This window comes from Melanotaenia boesemani, chromosome 24 (genome assembly GCF_017639745.1).
Source record: "Melanotaenia boesemani isolate fMelBoe1 chromosome 24, fMelBoe1.pri, whole genome shotgun sequence".
Lineage (NCBI taxonomy): Eukaryota > Metazoa > Chordata > Actinopteri > Atheriniformes > Melanotaeniidae > Melanotaenia > Melanotaenia boesemani.
Window position 1 is genome coordinate 11,197,809 of NC_055705.1, and position 23,286 is coordinate 11,221,094.

Below are 23,286 nucleotides of genomic sequence, written 5' to 3' on the forward strand. Positions count from 1 at the left end.
CCAACAATCAAATGTGTTGACTGACCTTTCCTTGAATTGCTACTGAAAACAGAAGGAAGGTAGCATCATGCTATGTAGCTAAGTTAGCTGCAAGAACTGTATTAAGTGGATTTAAAACACATTTATAATTTCCATACAATGTTTATTTCTGGACAATGGAAGCCAAGTAGGCAGATAAAACAATTCTCAGTCACATGCTGCAGGTTTGGTGAAAACTCATTTAACAAAGAAATGCAGCAAACGTCACATTTGAGAAGTTATAATCAGAAACATTGAATTTTTCACTGAAAATATATGTAGAAATATCAGGCACTCCCTGACATACTTGAAAATGTAACATTTTAATCATAGAAAAGTTATACAGTAGTAAGAGGTCAAAACTAAGTGTTTTTATTTATTTTTAATGCTGAAGCCCTGATCTTTGATGATTAGTGTGGGTAACTCATGGTGGTTCAACAACTTCACAGACTAGCATGCAGAGGCATTTTGTATGTCTAGTGAAGTGTACACATATGGTCCCTCAGCAAATAAAAGGTTAAAGTACAAAGAAAAAACAAGTACGATGCAGAAAACTCATCTGAACCTGTGAATAAAACGGTTTTACACTGTCTGAGTCTACAGACCACATATAATTAGCTAAATTGACGGTGCAATGTTTTAAAGTTATGAGTGTCTGTTAAAATTTGCATCCTGGGAATTGAAGAAACCATCTGTTTTTTAAATATTTAAGATGAGAATTTAAAAAAATAATAATAATAAAAAGAAAAAATGGTGGTTTTATTGGAGGCCTACCCCATGTGCCAGAGCTTTAACAGGAGCCTGCCAATTATTATTCAGCACAATCACAGCATTTATACCTTCAGCTAATTTGCAGTAAGCTTTACTAAAGTGCTTTAGCATAAAAATGAAGAGCTCAAATTACAAATAAAAATAGAGCTACTGCAATTCTTTGTGATCATTATTTAACTTCTGATATTATATTGAGCAGACTTTTTTATTCAAAGTGTCTTCTCAATACAATGTAATAAATTTTACAAGCAACCTTTAAAACAGAAGGAAAACCTTTGATTTCTGCTTAACTAGAGCTTCTACATCTAATAATTAATCCTTCACTTCATTATGCTTGCATTTGAAGGCCACAATAAACTGGTTTCCAAATGAGACAGTTTAACCATTCCACTTTCCAGGAAAAAAGAAGAAGAAGAAGAGCATAAATAAAAATGATGTCCTCTTTGACTGACACTTTTATGCAAATTGCAGCTAACCTGCGGGACTTTTTAATGTGCCCGTGAGTGACTAGACTGTGGTTAAAGTCAACAGCTTCTAGCTGTGCGTCAAAAAATGTGTCTGTGTGCAAGCTTGCAATCATCTCTGCAACAGAACTGTCTGTCAACACTTGAGATTTAACATCAAACAGATGAGGCCTGTAGTTTTAAAATGTCACAGGGGGTAAAGTAAAAGCTAACCCATAAGGGGAAAGTCACCTGTTGAAACAAGAAAAAGAAAGAGATAGCCCTTTAAACAAACAAATTTAGCTCAATACTTCATTGCTCTTTCCAATTCTAAATCATTTAAAAACTTCCATGAAACTGCAAATTGAAGCAGAAATGTTGGGGAGAAGAAGGAATTGTGCCACCTGCTAGTTTTCTGGGCTCTGTGAGCACATGTTAATCCAGTCATTTTAGTGACATCCCTAAGCACTAATTATGTGGTGGAGCCTCTCCCCATGAAAGAGGATGGCTTTCAAAAGCAGCAGTTATTTTAGGGGAAACCACAGCGGCTGTATTATACGTTTGGCTTGGGTAGAACTTGTGGTTTGACTGTATTTGGGAGAGCAATGAGGTGCCACACCCGGAGAAACCTCCTGCCATGAAACCTGCAGATCCTTCATGCTGCAGAGCGTTTGTGTCCTTGAATATCCATAAACATCATTACCTTAGTTATAATGATTATGATTGGTTTCTAGTGGCCAATGTAATGATTTAAAAGGAATATTTACATTTGTATATTTTATTCCATATTAATAATCTACATTTTAGTAAACAAAATAACATTACATTTTAGTTTTCTGGCATATTTTACATAAGTAGATGTTTAAAATAAAACAATACCAGAAAAATAAGATTACATTTTGGTTAAAGGGAACTAAAAGAGGTAATAACTCATTGAATATATGCAATTTCCTAATATATTCTCTATTAATTTATGTATTAAATAATAAAAATATATTAGCCACAAATGGAAATATGATTATATTTTCATTAGATCTGAAAACATCTAAAAAAAAAAAAAAAAACTTCCCTGTGAACTTTCACTAAATTTATTATAACCTTTGAAACTATGCTTATGTTGTCGCTAAACTCTTATAGTCACAACCAAAAGAAATCCAAATAAAACTGGAGAAAGTAAAGTAGTTGGAAGCTCACATTTTCCTGTTGATAGCATTTAACAAGCCAAAGAACTAAATTAAACTTCCAGGACTACAGCTTTAAATGTAACATGGAAGGTCTCTTCACATAGCTTTGGTTCTTCATTATTTGCAGCAAAGATGTGGTTAGTCTTCTTTAAGTTTGTCATGGAGAGAAGAGTCTGTTCTACAGCCACCTGTTGAGGACGTGACTGAAAGAAGTTGTACAATCTGATAAAGAAAGCTGTGCCGAGAACTGCTTTGAGTCCATAGGGCTGATTATATGTAGAAGAATCTTGTCAAACTTCACAGCACAGCCTCCACATAACAGTGATCAAACAATGAGGTGTTAAACATGTCTTTTTTTCTTTTTTTTTGTCAAGATATGAAATAGTCTTGTAGTTTAAATACCCTTAAAAACATTGGCAATGTGGCACAGCAGCACTGGGTTTTTAAACAACCTTTTTTCACTGCTACTGTGTTATTGGCGATGTTAAGTAGTGAAAATAGAGGGCGAAACTTCCAAAACATTTAAGTTGAATATAATGACACAGAAGGAGACATATATGTAGTTAGGAGATACTTTGGTTTAAAAGGTTGGATGTAGACAAAACAGCTTTTAACGCAAATGCTGCTGAACTCAAGTAGACAGTGGAGGAGGCAACACAATTTACCACACCCCCCTTAGTAAATGTCATCTATAATTAGAGTAATAAAATCCACTACATATGACTTTATAGTATACACATAATGCTTAATGTATAAAAAGATATAATGTCCTTGTAAAGTACAGATGTTGTGTTGGATTAAATTTTGGAACAATCCTGGCTCATTAATCAGTAGATATTTAGCAAAGTGATTCAGTTACTCCCAGTAATTATCACTTTCTTCTTTTTATATATTTTCTCCCTTAGATTTATTGTTTTGTTGTTGTTTGGCTCTCCCATCCTAGCATGCAACACAGCGTGGCAAAGTCAATTAGGACTTTGATCAAATCAAATTAAAGCTTTGATCCCAAACATGTGCAAACAAATAGAAAAAAATCAGAAACTGCTGACTTAGAGCTGGTTTATGTTGTTACTTGCTGTCCAGGAGATGAGCTAGCTCTGAGTGAAATAGTAGCCACTTTAGCTCTCGCACTGCTGTCCACTTCGGAAATACAAGCCCAGTATTAATCCTGGTTATGTCCTCTTCTTTATCCGATAACTTCTTCCCAAAGACAGTAGTTTTTTTTAAAAGTCATCCTGGTCATCTACAGGTAAACGTTTCATTCTGCTCTCCGTTATTTCGCTACGAAATTACACGCTGCCATTGCTCGCTGGCTGAAGCTTTTTATAGGGAAGGAGGGGTGAGGCTCTGAGAGGAGAGAGGAGGCGGCGATTCACATCAATGTATATGAACACACGGCCGGACCGGCTGGTAAACACAGAGCTGGAAATCAACACAGAGGCAACGTGTGACGTCATGCTATACTCCAGATGAAATTACACCTCTAGTTCTTCATATTCTTTAATTCCTTTATTCTAGAAATGATAAATATCCACTTATTGCCCCTTTAAGCTATTTAAAAAAAAAACATAAATAACTTTACACATCACACAGTAGAAACTGTAAAACATTAATATTTTGCACACCTACACAGATTTTGAGACTCATTTCATGTGTTCAGACTTCTCAAAGGTTCACAATTATATGGTGCATTTAAATGTTGGTGGAAAGCTGGGTAAGATGGATGTTAATCTGATTTAAGTATAGTTTTTTTATGATTAGTTTCATAGCTCTGTCATAGCAGTCCATCCATTTGCAAATTGCATGTTATTTAAGTATGTACAATACAGTTCCCATCATAGATGTTGATGTCGACAGTAGCCATTCTTAAATAGGATAGAAAATGTCCTATTAAAGTGGCAGGTTGGAGTTTTTGGTGGGAAGAAGTTTTTCTGTTTTGCATTCACTTTTATTCCCGAAAATATTTATCTTGCTAATTGCTCACACTCATTAATAGTTATTAGGAGATCAAGGTGCATGGCTAAGGTTAGCACATGGTTTGGTTTAGATATTTAAAAAATATTTTCATGCCAAAATGTTTAAGCCTCTATTGTTAAATTAAGTCATTTTATATTTTGGTTCATTTTTAAGCATTACTACAGCTGAATTTCAAAGATTAATGCCTATACACAGCTGGTGAACATGTGTATAAATGAAGTTTTTATTCTCAGCGTGTATACACTTCAGTGGAGGTGAAGTTGGGTAAAAGCAAAAGAAGCATATTTCATATCCAACATCTTCTCACTTTGGGTGTGTCTTGTCTGCGTTTGGCTCAAAGTCTGACCAAAATTAGTGCCCTGCTTTTGTCCTTCCCATCCACAAGGCCACATCATTATAGCTGTGACATCTAGAACCCCCTCATTCAGCCTCTGCCTCACACTGAAATAGACCAGCCAGCCCTGCGCACTCTTTAGTGTGATCTGCATGGGATGAAAATATTTTTGACTCAGGATCACATCCAATGGGCATTTTATAAAACGAACAAAAACAGATGCATCTCTGGGAATCCACCTTAAAATTGAGATTTAGTTACTTTTCCTCTTTCAGATTTCTTTTGATAATTCCTATACAAAGAGGTTTTGACAAATGTTTTGCATTAACACACTCCTAATCATCATCTGGTGGCTTTTAGCAGATCAACAAACAGGGAAATTGTCTTTAATCAGAGGATAACATGCCTCTCTGTTGAACATGGGTGTAATTTGTAACTTCTCTTTGCTAACCACAAAGCCAGTGAATGTGGTCTAAGTTTCGGTAGGCACAACAGTTAAGTTTGACATCACTAGATAGTTTGCTTTTTTATTTTAAATGACAAATCTGAGAAAAAAAAAATTTTAAAACAACCTTTTTTTTTTTTTTTTAAACAAAACTAGATATACAGTAAAAGTGTTTAGTGTCTTAATCATGAATCATAAGCAGATATCAAATCCAAAGAAACATTGTTATTTAAAGTCATCCATGTAGTAAACATGAAAAATAAAAACACAGGTGAATTGTGATTACAAAAGTTTACAGAAGCAGAGGAGCTATCCATTATGACTGAAACATGTTAGGAAACAACACTGAGAACCAATCACATATCAGATAAAGGAGTTATATTTGGCCAGCTGTCACTCACCATTCTTGGTATCTTCTTGGCAGGTCACAGCAATCACCTGAGCCAAGGTGAGGGCCAGGCATATAGTAATCCTAGATCGAAACAAGGAGCCCATGTCTGCATGCCAGACATGCAGCGTCCTCATACACAGTTGCTGCAAAGTAGACGGGGAAGCCAAAGACAACCCGACTCCAAGCTACAGCATCCAGGCTGAAAAATCCAAAAATCCCTGAGTGCAACAGGCTCCTGGATGAGCGATCACTGCAAACTGAAACAAGCTCTCCCTTCAACCCCCCCGCCAACCCCTCCTTCAGACTCTCTCTCTTAACCTCCCTCCCTCCTGTCTGCTCTCTCATCATTTCTTCCTTCTTTATTTCAAGGCCAGCCTCTTCCTCAAGCTCTTTCAGTTGCCTTAAAAGATGGGCGTAATTACAGACTGCATAAAAATTTATCGCTTTAAAAGACTGATGTCCAGTGTTTCTAGAAAAAGAAAGCTGCATTTGAGTATTCTTTAAGGAAAAATGTTGCTTTTAGATTTGCAAGACATCCTTCTGATGAAGAACTTATCCTTATATAAGTCCAGTCAGTTGAGGACCCTGTTTTATTAGCAGTGATGCATTTTTGCATTGCTGATGAAGATTTCAGCATCTCCGATTAAATTTTTTGAAACTTGAATGATTTAACTTGCATTTAGGTCATTTTTTTAAGATAAGAAAATCTGTTATTTCCTCTTATTTATGTTGAGGAACATTGTATTAGAATTTACAACATTGTAACTTGCTGACCTACATCTGTACCCTCCAGCTTAAACAGTTTACAGTGTGTATTTAACATCCATTTGATGTGATTTCCAGGGCAAAGCTCTGCCAAGTCGGTACATCAAGCAGGCCACCAGTCGCTAAGGTGATGTCCCAGAGGTAGACAACTAAACAATCATGACTCGTCTGTCAGCAGATCGCTACCATGCAGAAAACTGTCCTTTTCCTTTGGGAATTTAGTTTCAGCCGCCAAATCCTTTCCAAAGTAACATTTCTCTCAGTGGACGAGGTGGATTTAGTTTGTTTCCTTTGCTGAACAAGTCAGGAAGTGTTTCAGGTGCTTCGAGGACAGACTGATTTCTCATTAAAGAATCAGAGAACCACCCAGGGATCGAGACTGAAACAGATGGGAAGGCAGTTCCTGTGTCAGGCAGGAGCTGGACTTTTGCACATTCAAAATGTTTTGCACTTTGATGGACTTATCCTTTTAACCAGAGGTCATGAAGGCAAAACCCCAAAAATAGAACATCTGTCTAAATTTCATCCTGAAACATAACTGCATTATTCACCAACTGATGTCTTTGTCCTTTTCACCAAAGCCATTGGAGAACAGTGAACTCATTGTCATGTTCAAGAAAGCAGTTTTAGATGATTTGAGCTTTGTGACATGGTCCATTATCTTGCTGGGAGAAGTCATCAGAAGATGCAACACTGTGGTCATAAAGGGAAGAACATGGTCAGCAACAATACTCAGGTAGGCTACGGTGGTTAAACCATGCCATGTTGGTACTAAGGGGCAAAAAAATGTGCAAAAAGAAATATCTCTAAACCATTTCTGTTATAATTTGAAGATTAAGGGGATTAAGGGGTTTTAATTACAAAGCAGGAATAGAGGAGACACAATGGGGAAACAGGATGGAAAATCTGACAAAGGTAAACTGAAACCAAGGGTTTAAAAAAACTGAGGAACTAATAAGGAACAGATTAATTTTCTAATTAAATCAGGTGAGCTTTCTAACAGGAAGCAAAGCAGAATACAGTACACAAGGGGACTGAACAACAAAGTAAAACAGGAAACCAGAAAAGACAATGACCCCATAGGACAGTAAAACTAAATCAAAAACACACAGATCATGACAATTACATGTACTACCACCACCAGCAGGCTGAACTGTGGATACATGGATCCATGTTTTCATGATGTTTACACCTATTCTGATCTTACCATTTGAATGTCTCAGCTGAAAACTCATCAGACCATAATCTTCTATTGTCCAGTGTTGGTGAGACTGTGTGAAATGTAGCCTCAGTTTCCTGTTGTTAATTTACAGGAGTAAGATCCAGTGTGGTCTTCTGCTGCTGTAGCCCATCTGCTTGTGTGTTGTGTACAAAGATGGTATTCTGCATACCTTGGTTGGAGCCTGTGGTTATTTAAGATACTAATGCATATGATATGATACAGTATTATACAATAGGCTATACTCTATTTTCCCGGTGTGGTAAATTTGTCTTGGACTTGAGGTTATGCTCAATACTTCTTATAAAAATTCCAGTTGCAATCATCAGCATTTTGCATTGATGTAATTTATGATTTATCTGGATTTAATCTTTTTATATTAATTGAGCCTATGATTGAGTTAAAAATGAAAAACTATTTCCTTTGTATTAAGTGGTGTCATTTAATTTAAAATAGTGTACAGTGGGTGTTCCTAAAGTTTTAACATGCAAAAAGATGTTTATATAAATTTTTCATAATACTTTTAAGCAAATTGTATGTAATGTTTTCACCAGTAAGTGGAAAATTAAAGGGAGGGTGAGGTATAGAAGACTAGTACTGTCCTCAGTGCCTGTGGTAAGAAAACTTACAAACTTCAAACATACAGTAAAAGTTATTTCTGGTTGTATAGACTACATGGCAATATAATTACAAGATCCTTGGAAGCAGGACACACACTCACACACACATACTGACCGGAGGCCACTATTAAGAAAGGTGGACATCATCCAAACTAAACCAAGAGTCCAGACTGGAAAAGAAAAGCAATGATTATGGCCCAAAACAGATGTTTTGTGTATTTTTAGATTCATGGGTTAACATGTAACTACTGTTACGAACAAGATATTTATAGTGTCTTGCACACTTTAGCTTTACTTTAGCCTCACAGTCACTTTGTCAGGTGACAGGAAGCTGAAGCCTACATCCATCTACCAGGGTAACACACACCTTGTCCCATATTCCCTTACACATCACCTGCATTATTTATCATTTCACGAGTCTAAAGGAACACTCCTAAATTTGCCTCACAGTTGAGAAGAGAGCCGTTCAGCAAACAAGACCATTATACAGACGCAGGTGTGGTTTCTTCATGCATCATTCGAAATGTTTGCTGCAGCAACTAAAAATTTTGTGAAACAGGTTGGAGACACAGGGAGGTTGATTCCAGTCCCCAGCCTGAGTGAAGCTGACCGCTACCAGCCCCTTAGCCTTGTTACGAGGAAGAGGAAGAGGCATTTCTGGAAGAAGAACAAGTACGCCTCGACCCCTTTCTCACTGAAAGACATCCTAGTAGGAGAAAAGGAGATCGCTGCAGGTAATGTCTTGAACAGAGATAAATAAAATCTGAATATGTTGATCAGATTGCTGTGAGGTTACAAGAGACTTGATGAAATCGAATTAGGGATGATGCTTCACATGATGATTTCAAAAGCACCTGATGAACTTAATTTTTCTTTCACCTGCTCTGAAGCAGAAACCTCGTATGGACAGGTTGCCAGTAATGACAATTTTAAATCAATTGTTTGATTTGACTTGAAAGGTGAAGGTGTGGAAAAGCATGTTGCCTATAAAATGAAATTATGACGAAAGGTGTATTATTTCTGTAAGTCATAATGGTGACCAAAAAATGTTTTCCAGTCTGTTTTACTAAGAATGGCTTTACTCACACAAGGAGTTATGGAGGTAGAGATCATCAAGGCTGACATATACATTTTTTGCATTTTATTCTTTAGTGATTCTATTCAGTAAAATATAACAGTGAGAAACAATAAGAAAAGCTACTTTGAGACACTTTGGCTTGTATGATAGGAAAATGGTCAGTTTATTTTTCTTTTTTTAACATCTTACTGAAATCCTTATAAACTTTTTTGAGTTATGTAAATTATCAATCAACCAAATAAAGAAGGAAACATTTTACTGTACAAAACTACTGAGTTATTTAAATAATTTTTTAACTGCTAAACTAAAAGTACGTGTATATGTTTCATTGTACAGTGCTTGCACTTTGGGTTTCCACCAGCATGTTATAAAGCTAATGAGCTATTGCTTGATTTTCTTTTTTATTATTCTTTTTTTATTTATTGGCAAATTCAGTGTGTAATGTGTAAAACTTCTGGCAGTTAGCTTTTTGAATTTCAAGATCAATTCCACTCCAAATATCTGAACAAATTTTAGCTTACCTTAGCTTAGCATAGCTTAGTTTACATTATCTTAGCTTAGCTTAGCTGGTCGCTAGCTAGCAAGAATAAACTAAGGTTTATTTATGTGAAATGTACTTTTTCAAACCTTGTACAAAAATTTTCTGTCACTTTGTGTGCTACGATATGCTTTTCTTTTTTTTTTGTTTTGTTTTGTTTTATATTTTGTTTATTGTTTTGTGTTTTGTCATTAGTGTCAGTTAGTGGGCTAGTATTAGGTAGTAGTAAACTATACAAACTAGCTGTTTCCCTGTCTTTGTGCAAAGAAAACTAACAGACTTGCCTCATAATTACCACATAGATTTTATAGTGCAATTGACCATCTAACACATATCCAAGGACCGTTTTCGGCTACTTTAAAACATATTTACTTTATATAAAACAGGAATATGAATCACCAAACAAATGTCAAGTTTATCAATGTAAATATCTACATTGTGGAAATTAGACATAAGTATAGGCTACAGAATAATTTTTTTCTAATGAAATGTCACATGTAAAAAACACCCAATGGATCTTTCATTAATGCACGTTCATTGATAGATTAATTGATTAAGTGACAATGTTAAAACTGAAACTTTATTGGCTTGTGAAAGTTTAAAGACTAAATTTTCTTTTCTTTTCCAGGTGTGTCATCTTATCAGCTTCTCAACTATGAAGACAAATCTGATGTAGCCCTTAATGGTCGATTAGGTAATCACATTATCAACGATGTGGGATTCAACATCAGCGGGTCAGACTCTGTGGCAGTCAAAGCCTCCTTTGGCATCGTAACCAAACACGAACTCGAGGTCCCCACTTTACTGCGTGAACTAACTTCCAGGTATCTAAACATGCCTTAACTTGCAGGGTGTCAAACCACCAATATCATTGTAATATCATGATGGATATGTTTGTTTGTAAGTATGTCATTTTAGACAAAAGTGTCAAAAAGAAAGTAAATACTCTTTTAATTATTAGGTTGTTTGTGTCAAGACGTAATAAAAAAGAGCATCTGGCCCTTATTAGGTCTTGCAATTTAATATATTCAACCTTAAATGCGTAATACATAAAATATTACACTTTATCATTACTTACTTAACAAAGGCAGACTCAAATTGACGCAATGGGTCAAAAACTAAATCCACTCTTTCTGCATCCAAATTAAGAGGCTATAGCAGCCAATTAATCATCTAATCATCAGTCAGTGAAAACAAAACAACATTTGGCAGGGACTTATCAAGGGTTTCCAGGACAAAGGCTCTATTCCAGAAGTCTTGTGGTTTGTTCAGATAAAAGTTTGCAAATATAAACCATGCTATCATGTTATTTAGAGAAATGTCTCTTTCAAAAAATTGGAGATCAAAGGGGGGTTGTTCATAATGCACAGGAGTAACACTAATATTAAATTATTATTAAGCATGGTGCAAGACAAGAATGATGACAGCAAATCTACCACAGAATGACTAAAAAACAGAAAGGAATCAAGGTGCAATGGTACAAAGTCTAAAACCAGAATTTCTCTACAATGATGTGAGAGCTTGATAACATCATAAAAAGATTACTTTTTGTAGATAACAAGTTACCTACTGTTAGTTTTTGTTTACACTGCTTGTGTATTTTGGTTTAGTTTTTGTTAAATAAATAATGACATGGTGTAACATGTCATGTGCTCATCTTAAGTTGCATTTAGCTCATTTTAAGATCTCATTAGGAGCTTATAATTTTTTTTTTTTTTTTTTTGTATCATGATATATAAATTTTTGAATTTAACTATACTTTAATTCTACTATTTGGCACATTTTTTCGTCCTTTTCTTCCTACAATAAGTTAATGACTGACCTTATACCTCTTAGTGACTTGGGAAACGTGAGAAGAGGATTTTCCAATGATTGTGTTATTCAATACTGAAAGCTTATAAATGGGCTACATGCAAGACAGAAAACAGCTCGTAGATGTTGTCTTCTTTCTCCTTCCAGGAAGGTAGACCTGGATCACTGCTTGGTTCGTCAGTCCAGGGAAAGTGGACGTACCGTCCTCTGTGTTGTAGTGGAGAGCATCCGCACTACACGTCAGTGTTCTCTGACCGTCCATGCTGGCATGCGAGGAACAACCATGAGAGTAAAGAAACACATACTAATGGTTTCATTTTAGATTAAGTTGAGGATTTTCCTCAGCTGAGCCTAAACGATCTTGTTTAGTCTGTTATTCAGAAATAAATGGCCAGTCATGTTTTTGTCTTATAGAATCTTTAAAATGAGGAAACATGAGTCAGTCAGTTTTGCTCTGCTGTAGTTTCAGATCGATGACGGCAGAAATCCCAAAGGTCGGGACAAAGCCATTGTCATTCCTGCTCACACCACCATCGCCTTCAGCATCTGTGAGCTATTCTTTCGCCTGGATGGGCGACTTGGTAGGAGGACCACCCATGTCATTTTCCTACTGATGCACACAAAATACCACAAAAAGTTTAACTGTAGATTTGAATAAGAAACAGCTCTGATTCCCAAAGTTAGCTGTCTCCAACTTTTAATATAGTACTGTGAGGATGAGTAAGATGGGTTTTAAGAAAATTAAAGGTTCATGGTAAATTGCATAATCCACATGATAAGTGCATGGCTGTGGTTAGCACCTGAGGCTGCTTTGTATTGTCGACCTCGTGCCATGCATTCCTGTCTTAAATTTAAAGCTTTTTAATAACCAGTGTTTTTTTAAAACCTTAAAACACTTCACCTTTTCATGAAACAGTATTTTGGACATGAAAGGTTTTTAAAAATCCAGCTAGAACGTATTTAACTTTAAACTTTATCATGACCAGACTGATCGATTTTTACATGCTTAAAATCATGATTAACAGATGGCTGCATCAGCTCAAATGCTTTATGCCTTTAAATTACTGATGCAGCAGAGAAAGTTCTGCAGGACACTGACCCTCAAGGATACCAGGATTGAGGATCCCTGCCATATAATTAGTCTAAAAAGTGTCTTTGCTGTTTCAGTATTAGGCCTGGTAGGGGTAGAACTATGATAATGAATGTAGTTCTAGACTTATAATGGACTAATTAAGTACCACATGGCAAATTCCTGAGCTAAGTAGCTAACATTTAAGTTTAATTTAGTGCAAATTTGATCCATGATTATAGTAAAATTATCAGTTCTGGTATTTAAAAGAGACCCAAAAGATCAGCAAAGAAAATCAGTAGCATAATTACACACTTAGATGAAAATATATGTCTGTGTTTTTTGTCTAACTGCATCATTCCTCCCTGGTAGATATTTGTGTAGCTCCAGAGTCTCAAGGGGGATTTGAGCGGGAGCAGATCAGGGAGCAGCTGGGTGGTTTCATCGGTCGCTTTTCAATGGGTAGACTGCGCCGCTTCCTGTCTGGGATTATCTATGGAAACCCCTTCAGAGTTGGTACGATCACATAATGTTTAAAATAATAAAAATAATAAAAATAAAAAACCACCCCTTTTCTTTAGCAGGACTTTTACTGATTTGCTTTTTTATCCCAACTTGTGCAGATGACCGAACATTCGAGGAGCTCACCCACTCCGACACTTACATGGACGACATGGTGACCGACTACTATGAGAAGTCAGCCAGCATGACGGATGTGTCCACTGCCTACCTGAGGGAAAGCTCCCACACACGGGTCAACCTCCTCAAACACAACATCCCCAAGGGCCCCTGTGCGCTGTGCGGCATGGGGAATCAGCGGCGGGAAACCGTCTACGGCTGCCTCGAGTGCTCCACCGGGGGCCAGAAATATGTCCGACTGCATGTGGTGCCCTGCTTTGATCTCTGGCACAAAACTCTAAGGTGAAAAAGACAAGCTTTTCAACGACAGCCTTGAGTTCTTACCTCAGCAGCATCCACCTGCCCCAGAAAAGGATATAAACATAAGCCTGTTGTTTTAGCTCACATTGTGGTGTATTGTGTTCAGTTTACCTTTGGCATTAGCCCATTTTCACACGTGTGCTGTGTGTAATGTAGCTGCCAGTTAATTAATTATTCAGGAAGGGATCATGTGAAGGTCAGTGAAGAAACAACAACGAAGATCAACCTGGTCTTGTTCAGTTCCAACTGTGTCATTGGTGCAAAGTTGTTTTTTTTTCACCATGTTTGACTTGAATTTTATTAATTTATGTTGGTCTGTTGCTTTGAAGACGTCACCAATACGCCTCTGAAATGCTCAAATGTGATATAATGTGAACATAAGTCCAGAGGAGCCTTAAAGTCAGCAAAGTTAAACTTGTGTGTTTTAAAGTATGGCTGTATTTATTCTGTTAGATGATGGTAACATGTTATTTTTGGAAAACAGTTGTCTTCTGATTTCTTGACTGCTTTCTTCTTTTAATATATCTAATCAAGCGTGCCAAAAAAAATCATTTAGGGCAGTTTCAAATCTAGAGATAAGTTATTTTACATACCAATTATATAAACATTTCAAAAGTAGAGTGCACCTACATCATAGGGTTATTTCACGATTACATTTTCATGGTTCATTCTGTCAACTACACATATAAATGAAGCGACCTAACAGGCATCAACCTGAGGGTCCAGAAGTCAGGGGGCCTCTGATATTGGTCTAAAAATATAATATACATCCCTAAAAGAGGCAAAGAAAAAAAAATGTTTATGATGATACATTGAATGATTATAAAGACATGCCAAGTTGCAATGTTTAACACATAATGACAAAAATCAAAATGGAAACAACCAGAAAGAAAGAAGCATAAATGAGTTATATGACACACTAAACATCTATAAACACATGCAGATTGTTCTCAGGGATACAAATGGCAAAAATGAACTACAACTCAACCAAAATTGGATGTAAAATAACTACAATATTTACAATTTGAGACACAAAATGGCACACAAAAATAATGTGAATCATATAATGGATTTGTTTTAATTGAATTATAATTGGACCTCAGAGAATTGTTTTGAAAATTGACTGTATAAATAAAAAATTTGTTGTGAAATGTTGCTGTACAAATAAAGTTGTACTGTATTGAACTGAATTGAATGAGACATAAATCATCACTACAGACATGACCAGAGACCAGGATGCCTTAAAAGATATATATATATATATATAAAAATGCATAAAATAAACAAAGATGCACAAAATGGATCATTTGAGACATTAAAGTGATTCAGAGGCAAATAAGAAAAGAAACTATTGGTTGTAAATTGAGCAATGGGAGACAAAAAAATAGGATATCAAACAGATAACTGCAACAAATGTATAATAAAATATAATGTACAATAATCCAAAATCATAAATAAATAAATAAATGCACTTTTTGAATCATCATTTTGTGAAAGTTCCTACATTTGACTGATTTTTCAGATGCTACAGAATAACACATGCATAACTTACTGTTACAGACAATGACGTAATGCAACAATTAACAATTCGGAGCTCATGATTTTGAGAAAAAACAATATTTTGTCCTGTGATAAGCAGTAATATTATGTGCTTATCTTAAGAAAAGACTATACGAGATACCACTAAAATGAATATTTTCCCATCTCCATCATAATTTGAGAGTTACTCAAGTCTGTAAACTGATAATAAGAACAAATAGTCTCATTTTAAATAAAAGTACAACAAAAATCAGAGCAAAACACTGCCAAAGGGTATTTTTATTTATTTATGCATTTATTTATTTGACACCTTCATACCTTCAAGTATTTTAACTTCAAGCTACTGTATTATGACATAGATTTTTTCCTTAAGCAAAAACAATTGATTAAAATAAATATATACTGTACTAGGATTAAATGCTTAAATAGCTTAATATGCTTTTAATAAAAAGTTGGTGGTTAATAAGCCTCCCTCACGCCAGAGGGCGCCATGATGCTTTCTTAAGTCTAATCAAACCGGAAGTGCTGAGTGTCAACACAACGGACACACGTGTGGAGGAAAAAAATGTGTGTGCTGCTTTAACAGTTTATTCATCGTCGTTGGGAATATTAATGGGATTAAAACGAAAATAAATGTGGAGGTGTTGAAGAATATGAATTAAAATGAAGTTCAATTACAGGGTAAGTACGCCACAGTTGCATTACATATAAACTCGCCCAGACCGTTACTGACCGTAGGAGAGAACGTAAAACCAAACCTCATGGGAAAAAATTTACATTTAAGCTGTTAATGAATTTTGGCCACTCTCGTCAATGTTTGGCATATTTATTTGTATGCAGAATATTTGCTTTCACAACTCGTTTGGCTTATTTTTGAGATTATAAACACGAGTTGGTTGTGTGCTTTTAGAGCAGACATCTTTAGCTATTATCTGTACACACTTACATACAGTCATGCCATTCATATTAAAACTTGTGTCTGTCTTCTGTAGTTTTCTAATTTGCTCGGAGCAGTTTATCGTCAGGGGAATTTGAACTTCTCCAAAGATGGTAACGCTGTAATCAGTCCGGTTGGAAACAGAATCTCAATATTCGACCTTAAAAAGTAAGCCAAATTAATACTAAGAAATGTTTCTGAACAGTCTTCCACTCTGTCCTTTGCTTTTATTAGTGTATATATATATATATATATATATATATATATATATATATATATTATAGTGCCTTTAAAACCACTGAACTATCTCTTTGCTTAATGCAGCAACACATCTGAGACACTACCTGTCTCTACCACAAAGAATATAACATGTGTGGGTCTCTCTCCTAATGGGAACTTGGCGATTGTGGTGGATGAAGGTAAGAGGTTTCCCTTGTTTTTTATATCTCTACAGTGTTTGAGACATGACACAAAAAGTCAAATGTTTTTGTTTGTATCAAACAGACGGCGCAGCTTTGCTGGTCAGTCTCATCACCCGAGCCATCCTTCACCACTTTCACTTTCACAAGCCTGTCAACAGCATCCGCTTCTCACCTGATGGCAGGTAAGATTTACATTTATTACATTTGTTTACTGACCAAAACACACATCTTATCCTTTCTGTTTCTATTTATGTTGCTTTTTTATACCCTCCTAGGAAATTTGTTGTTACAAAGGAGAATGTAGCGCTAATGTACCATGCACCTGGGAAGCAGCGAGAGTTTAACGCTTTCGTTTTAGACAAGAGCTACTACGGCCCATATGATGAGACCACCTGCATCGACTGGACAGACGACTCCAAGTGAGTACAAGCATGTGAGATTTAAGAGCGAACAAGAAACATGGAACTAAAACTAAGTAAATAAGTGTTGTTTTTTTTCCTCCAGGTGTTTTGTAGTGGGAAGCAAAGACATGTCAACCTGGGTATTTGGTGCAGAACGGTGGGCCAATCTGATCTACTACTCCCTGGGTGGACACAAGGACATCATCGTGGGCTGTTTCTTTGAGAAGGATAGTTTAGATGTATGTTAACCCCTACCTTTCCTATTTTCTTGACAGTGCAAATGTGTCTGCGATTCAGATACAAAATTTAATGTAAATACGTCCCACCTCGATATGTTTAGCTGTACACAGTGAGCCAAGATGGGACGCTGTGTATTTGGGAGAGCGACACAGAGCTGGATGGGCTCGTTCTGAAGAAGAGCCGGGAGAAACCCAAGACCCCGACACAAGAAGAGGGAGATGATGAAGAAGACAGTGAACGGGAGGAGGGAGAGGGAGGAGAGGTGATACGAGGAAAAGCAGAAGCCCCCAAAGACAAGAACAAGACCAAGAATGTACGATACAAGCAGAGGAGCAAGTAAGATGTTTGTTTAGTTTTTGATTTATTCTTTTTCTTCCTAATGTATTTTTCCCTAATTTACATATTTATTTTTTTGTCCATTAACTTTTATTGTATGAGTTAAATTATCTGAGTTCAGCTTTTCCTGTTTTTAATAACTAGTGATATGCAGTTACAGCAAGTTGCTGCATAAAGGTTTTAAAAAGACAGCAGAGACTTGAGTCTACAGTTTGATAAAACACAAACAACGCTATAAAAAGACAGTTGCATGATTAAAATAATGCATATATTTTTTTATTTTCTATTTTTGTTTAAAATAAAAACCTAAAGTTTTAATTTTTATGTTACAAGAGAGACATTAAATTAGCTTTACATGTGACATTTAAATGTCCAACTAAAACACGCTGAGCAGTTTGGGAGGAAATGCAACACAATAAGTTAACTGTCTTGTTTTTGGCAATATTTTTCTTATTCTCTAGTAGCCCAAAAATTTAGCTATGTCCTAATTTCCTGATGTTAGTTTCATAATGTAAAAATATTATAACTTTTTCTTTATAAATTCAAATGTAGGTCATGTTAATTATGAATATTTACCTTTGTAGTGTAATATGAACAAGAAAACACACTGAAGTCTTAAACCAACTGTTTGCTTCCTCATTTGCAGACATTTCTTCAACAAGGAGGGAAATTTCAACAGCCTGACTGCGGCTGCCTACCATAAGCCGACTCACGTCCTGGTCACCGGGTTTGCTTCTGGGATTTTCCACCTGCATGAACTCCCGGAGTTTAATCTCATTCACTCTCTGAGGTGAGAGACAAGTTTGACTTATTGTGCAGTGCTTTCTCTATAGAAGTCGCTCTATTTATCTCGTGTTTTTATTGTTTTTGTTTTCATGTGATTATTGTCCCCTGTAGTATTTCTGACCAGAGGATTGCGTCAGTGGCTTTAAACAGCTCTGGAGACTGGATTGCCTTCGGATGCTCACGTAAGAGTTCCTCGCTTTTTTTTTTTTTCTTTTTCCATTGTTTTTCTATGTGTATAGATGTAAAAATTTAAGACTGTTTGGATTTTTCAGGGATGGGTCAGCTGCTGGTGTGGGAGTGGCAGAGCGAATCGTACGTCTTCAAGCAGCAGGGTCACTTCAACAACATGGCTTCATTGGCTTACTCACCGGACGGACAGTACATTGTCACGGGAGGGGATGATGGGAAAGTGAGTCAGGAAGGATTTAAACATCATTTAAACTTAATGTGTATAAATGGTCCAAAGAAAAGAGAAATACTGTTGTATCACTGATAGAAAATTAGATTTTTTTCTCTGTTTTTACTTTTTTAGGTTAAAGTGTGGAACTCTAATAGTGGCCTCTGCTTCGTCACCTTCACCGAGCACACCAGCAGCGTCACGAACGTCACTTTCACCTCCAGCGGCTTTGTCATCGTCAGCGCTTCTCTAGACGGCACTGTCCGAGCCTTCGACCTGCACAGGTGACCTCCCAGCCGAGCTAAACTGCTTTCAGAATTTAAAAGAGATGCACGCTTGTGGCACAGACGAAGAGAGAAATTTGAAATATTTCACGAGGTAAACAAGCATGTTTGCAAATGTAGGTACCGAAACTTCCGGACGTTCACATCGCCTCGGCCTGCACAGTTCTCCTCCCTCGCCGTAGACGTCAGTGGAGAGCTGGTGAGTGCAGGAGCACAGGATTCCTTTGAGATCTTCCTCTGGTCCATGCAGACGGGCCGACTGCTGGAGGTAGGCAGATATATAGTATTTAAAATAATTTAATCACACTTAAACACCTCTTTTTATGCATTAAAAAGATATATGTTATTTTGTAGAATAACTTTAATCAATGCAAATTGATCAGGTTCTCGGGGGTCATGAGGGTCCGGTCAGCTGTCTGTGCTTCAGCCCAGTTCAGTCCATCCTGGCCAGCGTCTCGTGGGACCGTACTGTCCGGCTGTGGGACATGCTGGACAGCTGGCAGGTCAAGGAGACGCTTCCCCTCACGTCCGATGGTAAACAGTGATTATTTACTAAGCAAACTGGGATTGTTGCTCTGTCAGTTCCTGATCCAGCCTCTAGAGGGCACTAGAAGGACAGATTTAAATTCCACACACCTGCTTGTTGAGTTTCTTCTGCTTTTTTTTCTGTCCCATATAAAATTAATATTAATTAAAACTGTCTGAACTTTTAGATGTACAGGGTTTTATGTAAGATAACGTAGTGTAATTGTGCTTATCAGGGTTGTCGGTCACTTACCGTCCTGACGGTCAGGAGTTAGCTGTGGCCACTCTGAACGCTGAGATCTCCTTCTGGAACCCCCGTGCAGCCACGCAAACCGGCTCCGTGGCGGGACGTCACGACCTGGAGACAGGCCGCAAAGAGACGGACAAAATCACAGCCAAGCAGTCCGCCAAGGGCAAGTGAGTGGACATGAACGCACCATCTGCACTCGTCCAATTTGTTTGGTTTTAACTCGTGTTATTTTACTTTATCGAGGTCGTTCACGACGCTGTGTTACTCTGCGGATGGGGAATCCATCTTGGCGGGAGGGCAGTCTAAATTTGTCTGCATCTACAACATTAAGGAGCAGATGCTCATGAAGAAATTTGAGATCTCTTGTAACCTGTCCTTTGATGCCATGGAAGTATGAGATTACAATCATTACCGGGATGTTGAAAGTCACCAACATGGTTTTGATCGTGAAACTATTATCATGCTGTTGCGCTTGTCTGCAGGAGTTCTTGGACAGGCGGAAGATGACAGAGTTCGGTAGCTTGGCTCTGGTGGATGAAGGAGCCGGAGATGGAGACGAAGTCAACATCAGCCTGCCTGGAGTCAAGAGAGGTTTGAAACAACATGACACGGCACTTAAGTTTAAGTCGGTCAAAAGGAATAGTGCAAAAAAAACTTCTCAGGTGTTTAGTGAACACTTCTGTCAGCTCTTTACCACGAAGCACCAAGTTTTAATCACAGACTGAAAATCTTTACTCACCTTTACACTTTGTACTCTGTTCAGCTGATCATCATTATCCATATACACTCTCTGCTATTGGTATAATTTAATTTACAAATTCATCCTTGCTCTGATGCCAGAATATTAAGCTTCCTTTAGTCTTATTGGCCACTTTATCAGGTCCACCTTGCTAGTACCAGGTTGTTCTCTTACCTTTAGAGCTTTGCTTTCATGTTGTTTACGCCAATTTCTGATTCTACCATCGGAATCTAGCAGCTGAAGTTGGACACTCAGTGGACAGACCAGGCAATGTTTTGTTTTTTTCTATGGTGCAGTTTTAAGGAGTGTGTCTGAATTGTAGCCTCACCTAGTCTGCCCATTCTCCTCTGACCTCTGACATCAACAAGGCTTTTTGGTCCAGACAACTGCTGCTCACTGGATATTTTCTCTTTTTTTATCGAGTGATGGCCGTGAGTGAAAATCCCAGCAGTTTCTGAAATACTCGGACCAGCAACCATGCCTCATTCAAAGTCACTTAAATTCCCTTTTTTCCTCATTCTGATGCTCAGTTTGGGCTTCAGCAAGTCCAGCAAGACCTTTTCCCTTTTCTGCCCCTTCCACTTATTAGATGCTTCATTAAGGGATTTTTTTACGCTGTTTTCACTTTAAGGACCAATGAGCCACAAACAGGAAGTGACATCAACTTGTGACTGACTTTGATTCTGTCTGTTTTCAAGAAAGAATAATTATCGTAGCCTTTCCCCAGGAATAGTGAAGTGTTGTATGTCTTTGTGTCATCTGCCCTCATTCCCTGATGATTTTTGCTCCGTTTTGATTCAGTTTTTCCTTCTCTGACTTTAATTTAAGGTGACATGAGTTCTCGTCACTTCAAGCCAGAGATCAGAGTGAGCTCGCTGCGGTTCTCTCCGACTGGTAGGTGACAGAACTTCATGACGTTTGCAAGCAACAGTTTAAGTGTAAAAATTCAACCCAGGAGAATAAATATAGTCTTCTATTGCAGCTTCTTTGCTACAGTTAGTTACAGACCTGCAGAAATACTAATAATTTGTCTGATGATTTAATGAAGTTGCTCTATCTCTCAGGTCGCAGCTGGGCGGCCACCACGACCGAAGGCCTGCTGGTCTACTCTCTTGATGGATCGCTGGTCTTCGACCCATATGATCTGGACCTGGATGTGACGCCAGCCAACATCCACAAGCAGCTCCGCCGCCAGGACTGGGTGTCTGCCATCGTCATGGCATTTAGACTCAATGAAAACGCTCTGAAGCAGGAAGTGCTGGAAACAGTGCCATACGAGCAGAGTGGGTGAACTTCACATTTGTGGTTGCGACTTTATGACCTTTTAAATTTTATGGCAGCTTATTAACGCCGGATTGTGCGTGTTTGCATTTTAGTCCCGGTGGTTTGCAGCTCTCTGCCTGACATCTATGTGGAAAAGCTGTTGGGCTTCGTGGCTACGTGTTTGGAGAAGTCTGGCCACTTGCAGTTTTACATGACCTGGGCCCAGACCCTGCTCATGCAGCACGGACAAAAGCTAAAGAACAGGTCTGATCCGAGCGCTGAATCTGAAACCAGTTCTGTGGGGATTTATTAAGTGGAAAACTAACATGCGTCTGTATAACCAGATTTCTTTTGTCTTGCAGGTCAGGCTCCATCCTGCCTACTCTGCAGGCGCTGCAGAAGAGCATCCAGAGACATTTTGACAGTCTGTCCAAACTGTAAGCATCAACTAACTCCTCATAATGACTCAAAATGAAGCAAAGAAAGTCTGAATTTGTGTTTTCTCTGCACAGCTGTGACTTCAACATGTATAACATTCGGTACGCTGTGGCCCTCTCAAAGCAAAGGGGGGTAAAGAGGCCAGCTGAGGAGCAGGAGGAGGAGGATGAAGGGCTCTCTGAGGAGATGAGTGAAGCCTCTTTGGAGGATGCAGACATGATGCTGTCCTGAAGACTTCTCATAAAAAAATCTTACTGCGAATGTTAAACTGTAAAAGCAGATTTACTTTAAATATGATTGTATGCTGTCTTTTTTTAAAATAAATTATGTAAATGTGCTCGAATCTTTATTGTCTTCAGCTTGCATTCACTTTGGTCAAATTCTCTTACAATCTTACATAGTACCGAACACATGTGCAAACTGATGAAAAATCTTACTTTTAAGGTTATTTTTTAAGATACACCCATAAGAGTCAAAGGAGGTAGAGTAATGCTCGTTTTCCATACTTGTTCTTTTCTGCCACCATGAAGGTAAACCTGAAACATTTTTTTCCTACCCAAAATAACATATAAGCCAATTCATTAAATAATTTCCTAGCTTTGATTGCATCAGATCTTATTGATTCAATCCTCGATCCTGAGCTTTTATGGGGCGAAGACAACAGTTGAGATGAAACCAGAACCAGAGCTAGGAAGGGTGGCCATCTGCCTTGTCCAGTTAGGAAGCGGCGAGGACAGGGCAGAGGGGTCCGCAGCACCATAACTAAGCCAGGGATACCTGCTGATAAAAAAAAAAAAAAAAGATTAGTGACATTGTCATATATTTATATATAGAAAACACATAGGAAAGTGCAGACTGCTGCTCTTTGATTCATGGGATGCAGCAGCCTAAGCCTATATGAGCATAACTAAAGAGATGGCTGAAGGTTATCAAAACGACTAAAGTTATAGGCTTTATCAAAAAGGAAAGTTCGAAGCCAAATCTTAAAGGTAGAACCCAAACTGGTAGCTGGTTCCACAGATAACTGAAGGTTCTGCCTCCCATTCTACTTTTAGATATCACCAGTAAACCTGCAATCATGGAAGCTCTCACCTGCTAGTTCTCACCAAGTAACGAAAGCATGCAC

At 37.6% G+C, this 23,286-nt stretch overlaps 3 protein-coding genes across 5 annotated transcripts in view; 2 read left to right on the forward strand and 1 right to left on the reverse strand.

Moving 5' to 3' along the window:
• Positions 1–5,808, reverse strand: part of LOC121635897 (collagen alpha-2(V) chain-like) — a 29,552-nt gene extending 23,744 nt beyond the window's left edge. For both annotated transcript variants that reach the window (XM_041979295.1, XM_041979294.1), the window contains exon 1: positions 5,574–5,808. In XM_041979295.1, coding sequence (XP_041835229.1) covers positions 5,574–5,697 — 124 coding nt within the window. In that variant the 5' untranslated portion in view covers positions 5,698–5,808. The remainder of the gene's footprint in view (positions 1–5,573) is intronic.
• Positions 5,809–8,690: 2,882 nt separating this feature from the next.
• Positions 8,691–13,602, forward strand: pjvk (pejvakin). Of its 2 annotated transcripts, XM_041978642.1 has the most exons (6): positions 8,691–8,901; positions 10,412–10,607; positions 11,743–11,884; positions 12,059–12,176; positions 13,037–13,180; positions 13,288–13,602. In XM_041978642.1, the coding sequence occupies exons 1-6, from the start codon at positions 8,691–8,693 to the stop codon at positions 13,587–13,589; spliced, it is 1,113 nt and encodes a 370-aa protein (XP_041834576.1). In that variant the 3' UTR covers positions 13,590–13,602. The 2 variants fall into 2 exon arrangements, with proteins under 2 accessions (XP_041834576.1, XP_041834577.1); XM_041978643.1 differs by lacking the exon at positions 13,037–13,180.
• A 2,056-nt stretch (positions 13,603–15,658) lies between these two features.
• Positions 15,659–22,497, forward strand: pwp2h (PWP2 small subunit processome component). Its single transcript, XM_041978637.1, has 21 exons — positions 15,659–15,823; positions 16,135–16,247; positions 16,404–16,498; positions 16,584–16,683; positions 16,777–16,920; positions 17,006–17,141; positions 17,243–17,478; positions 18,125–18,268; positions 18,376–18,446; positions 18,537–18,673; positions 18,797–18,945; positions 19,066–19,213; positions 19,329–19,479; positions 19,707–19,887; positions 19,964–20,111; positions 20,203–20,311; positions 21,288–21,353; positions 21,524–21,742; positions 21,836–21,986; positions 22,085–22,159; positions 22,235–22,497. The coding sequence occupies exons 1-21, from the start codon at positions 15,806–15,808 to the stop codon at positions 22,389–22,391; spliced, it is 2,748 nt and encodes a 915-aa protein (XP_041834571.1). The 5' UTR covers positions 15,659–15,805; the 3' UTR covers positions 22,392–22,497.
• The last annotated feature ends 789 nt before the right edge of the window (positions 22,498–23,286 follow it).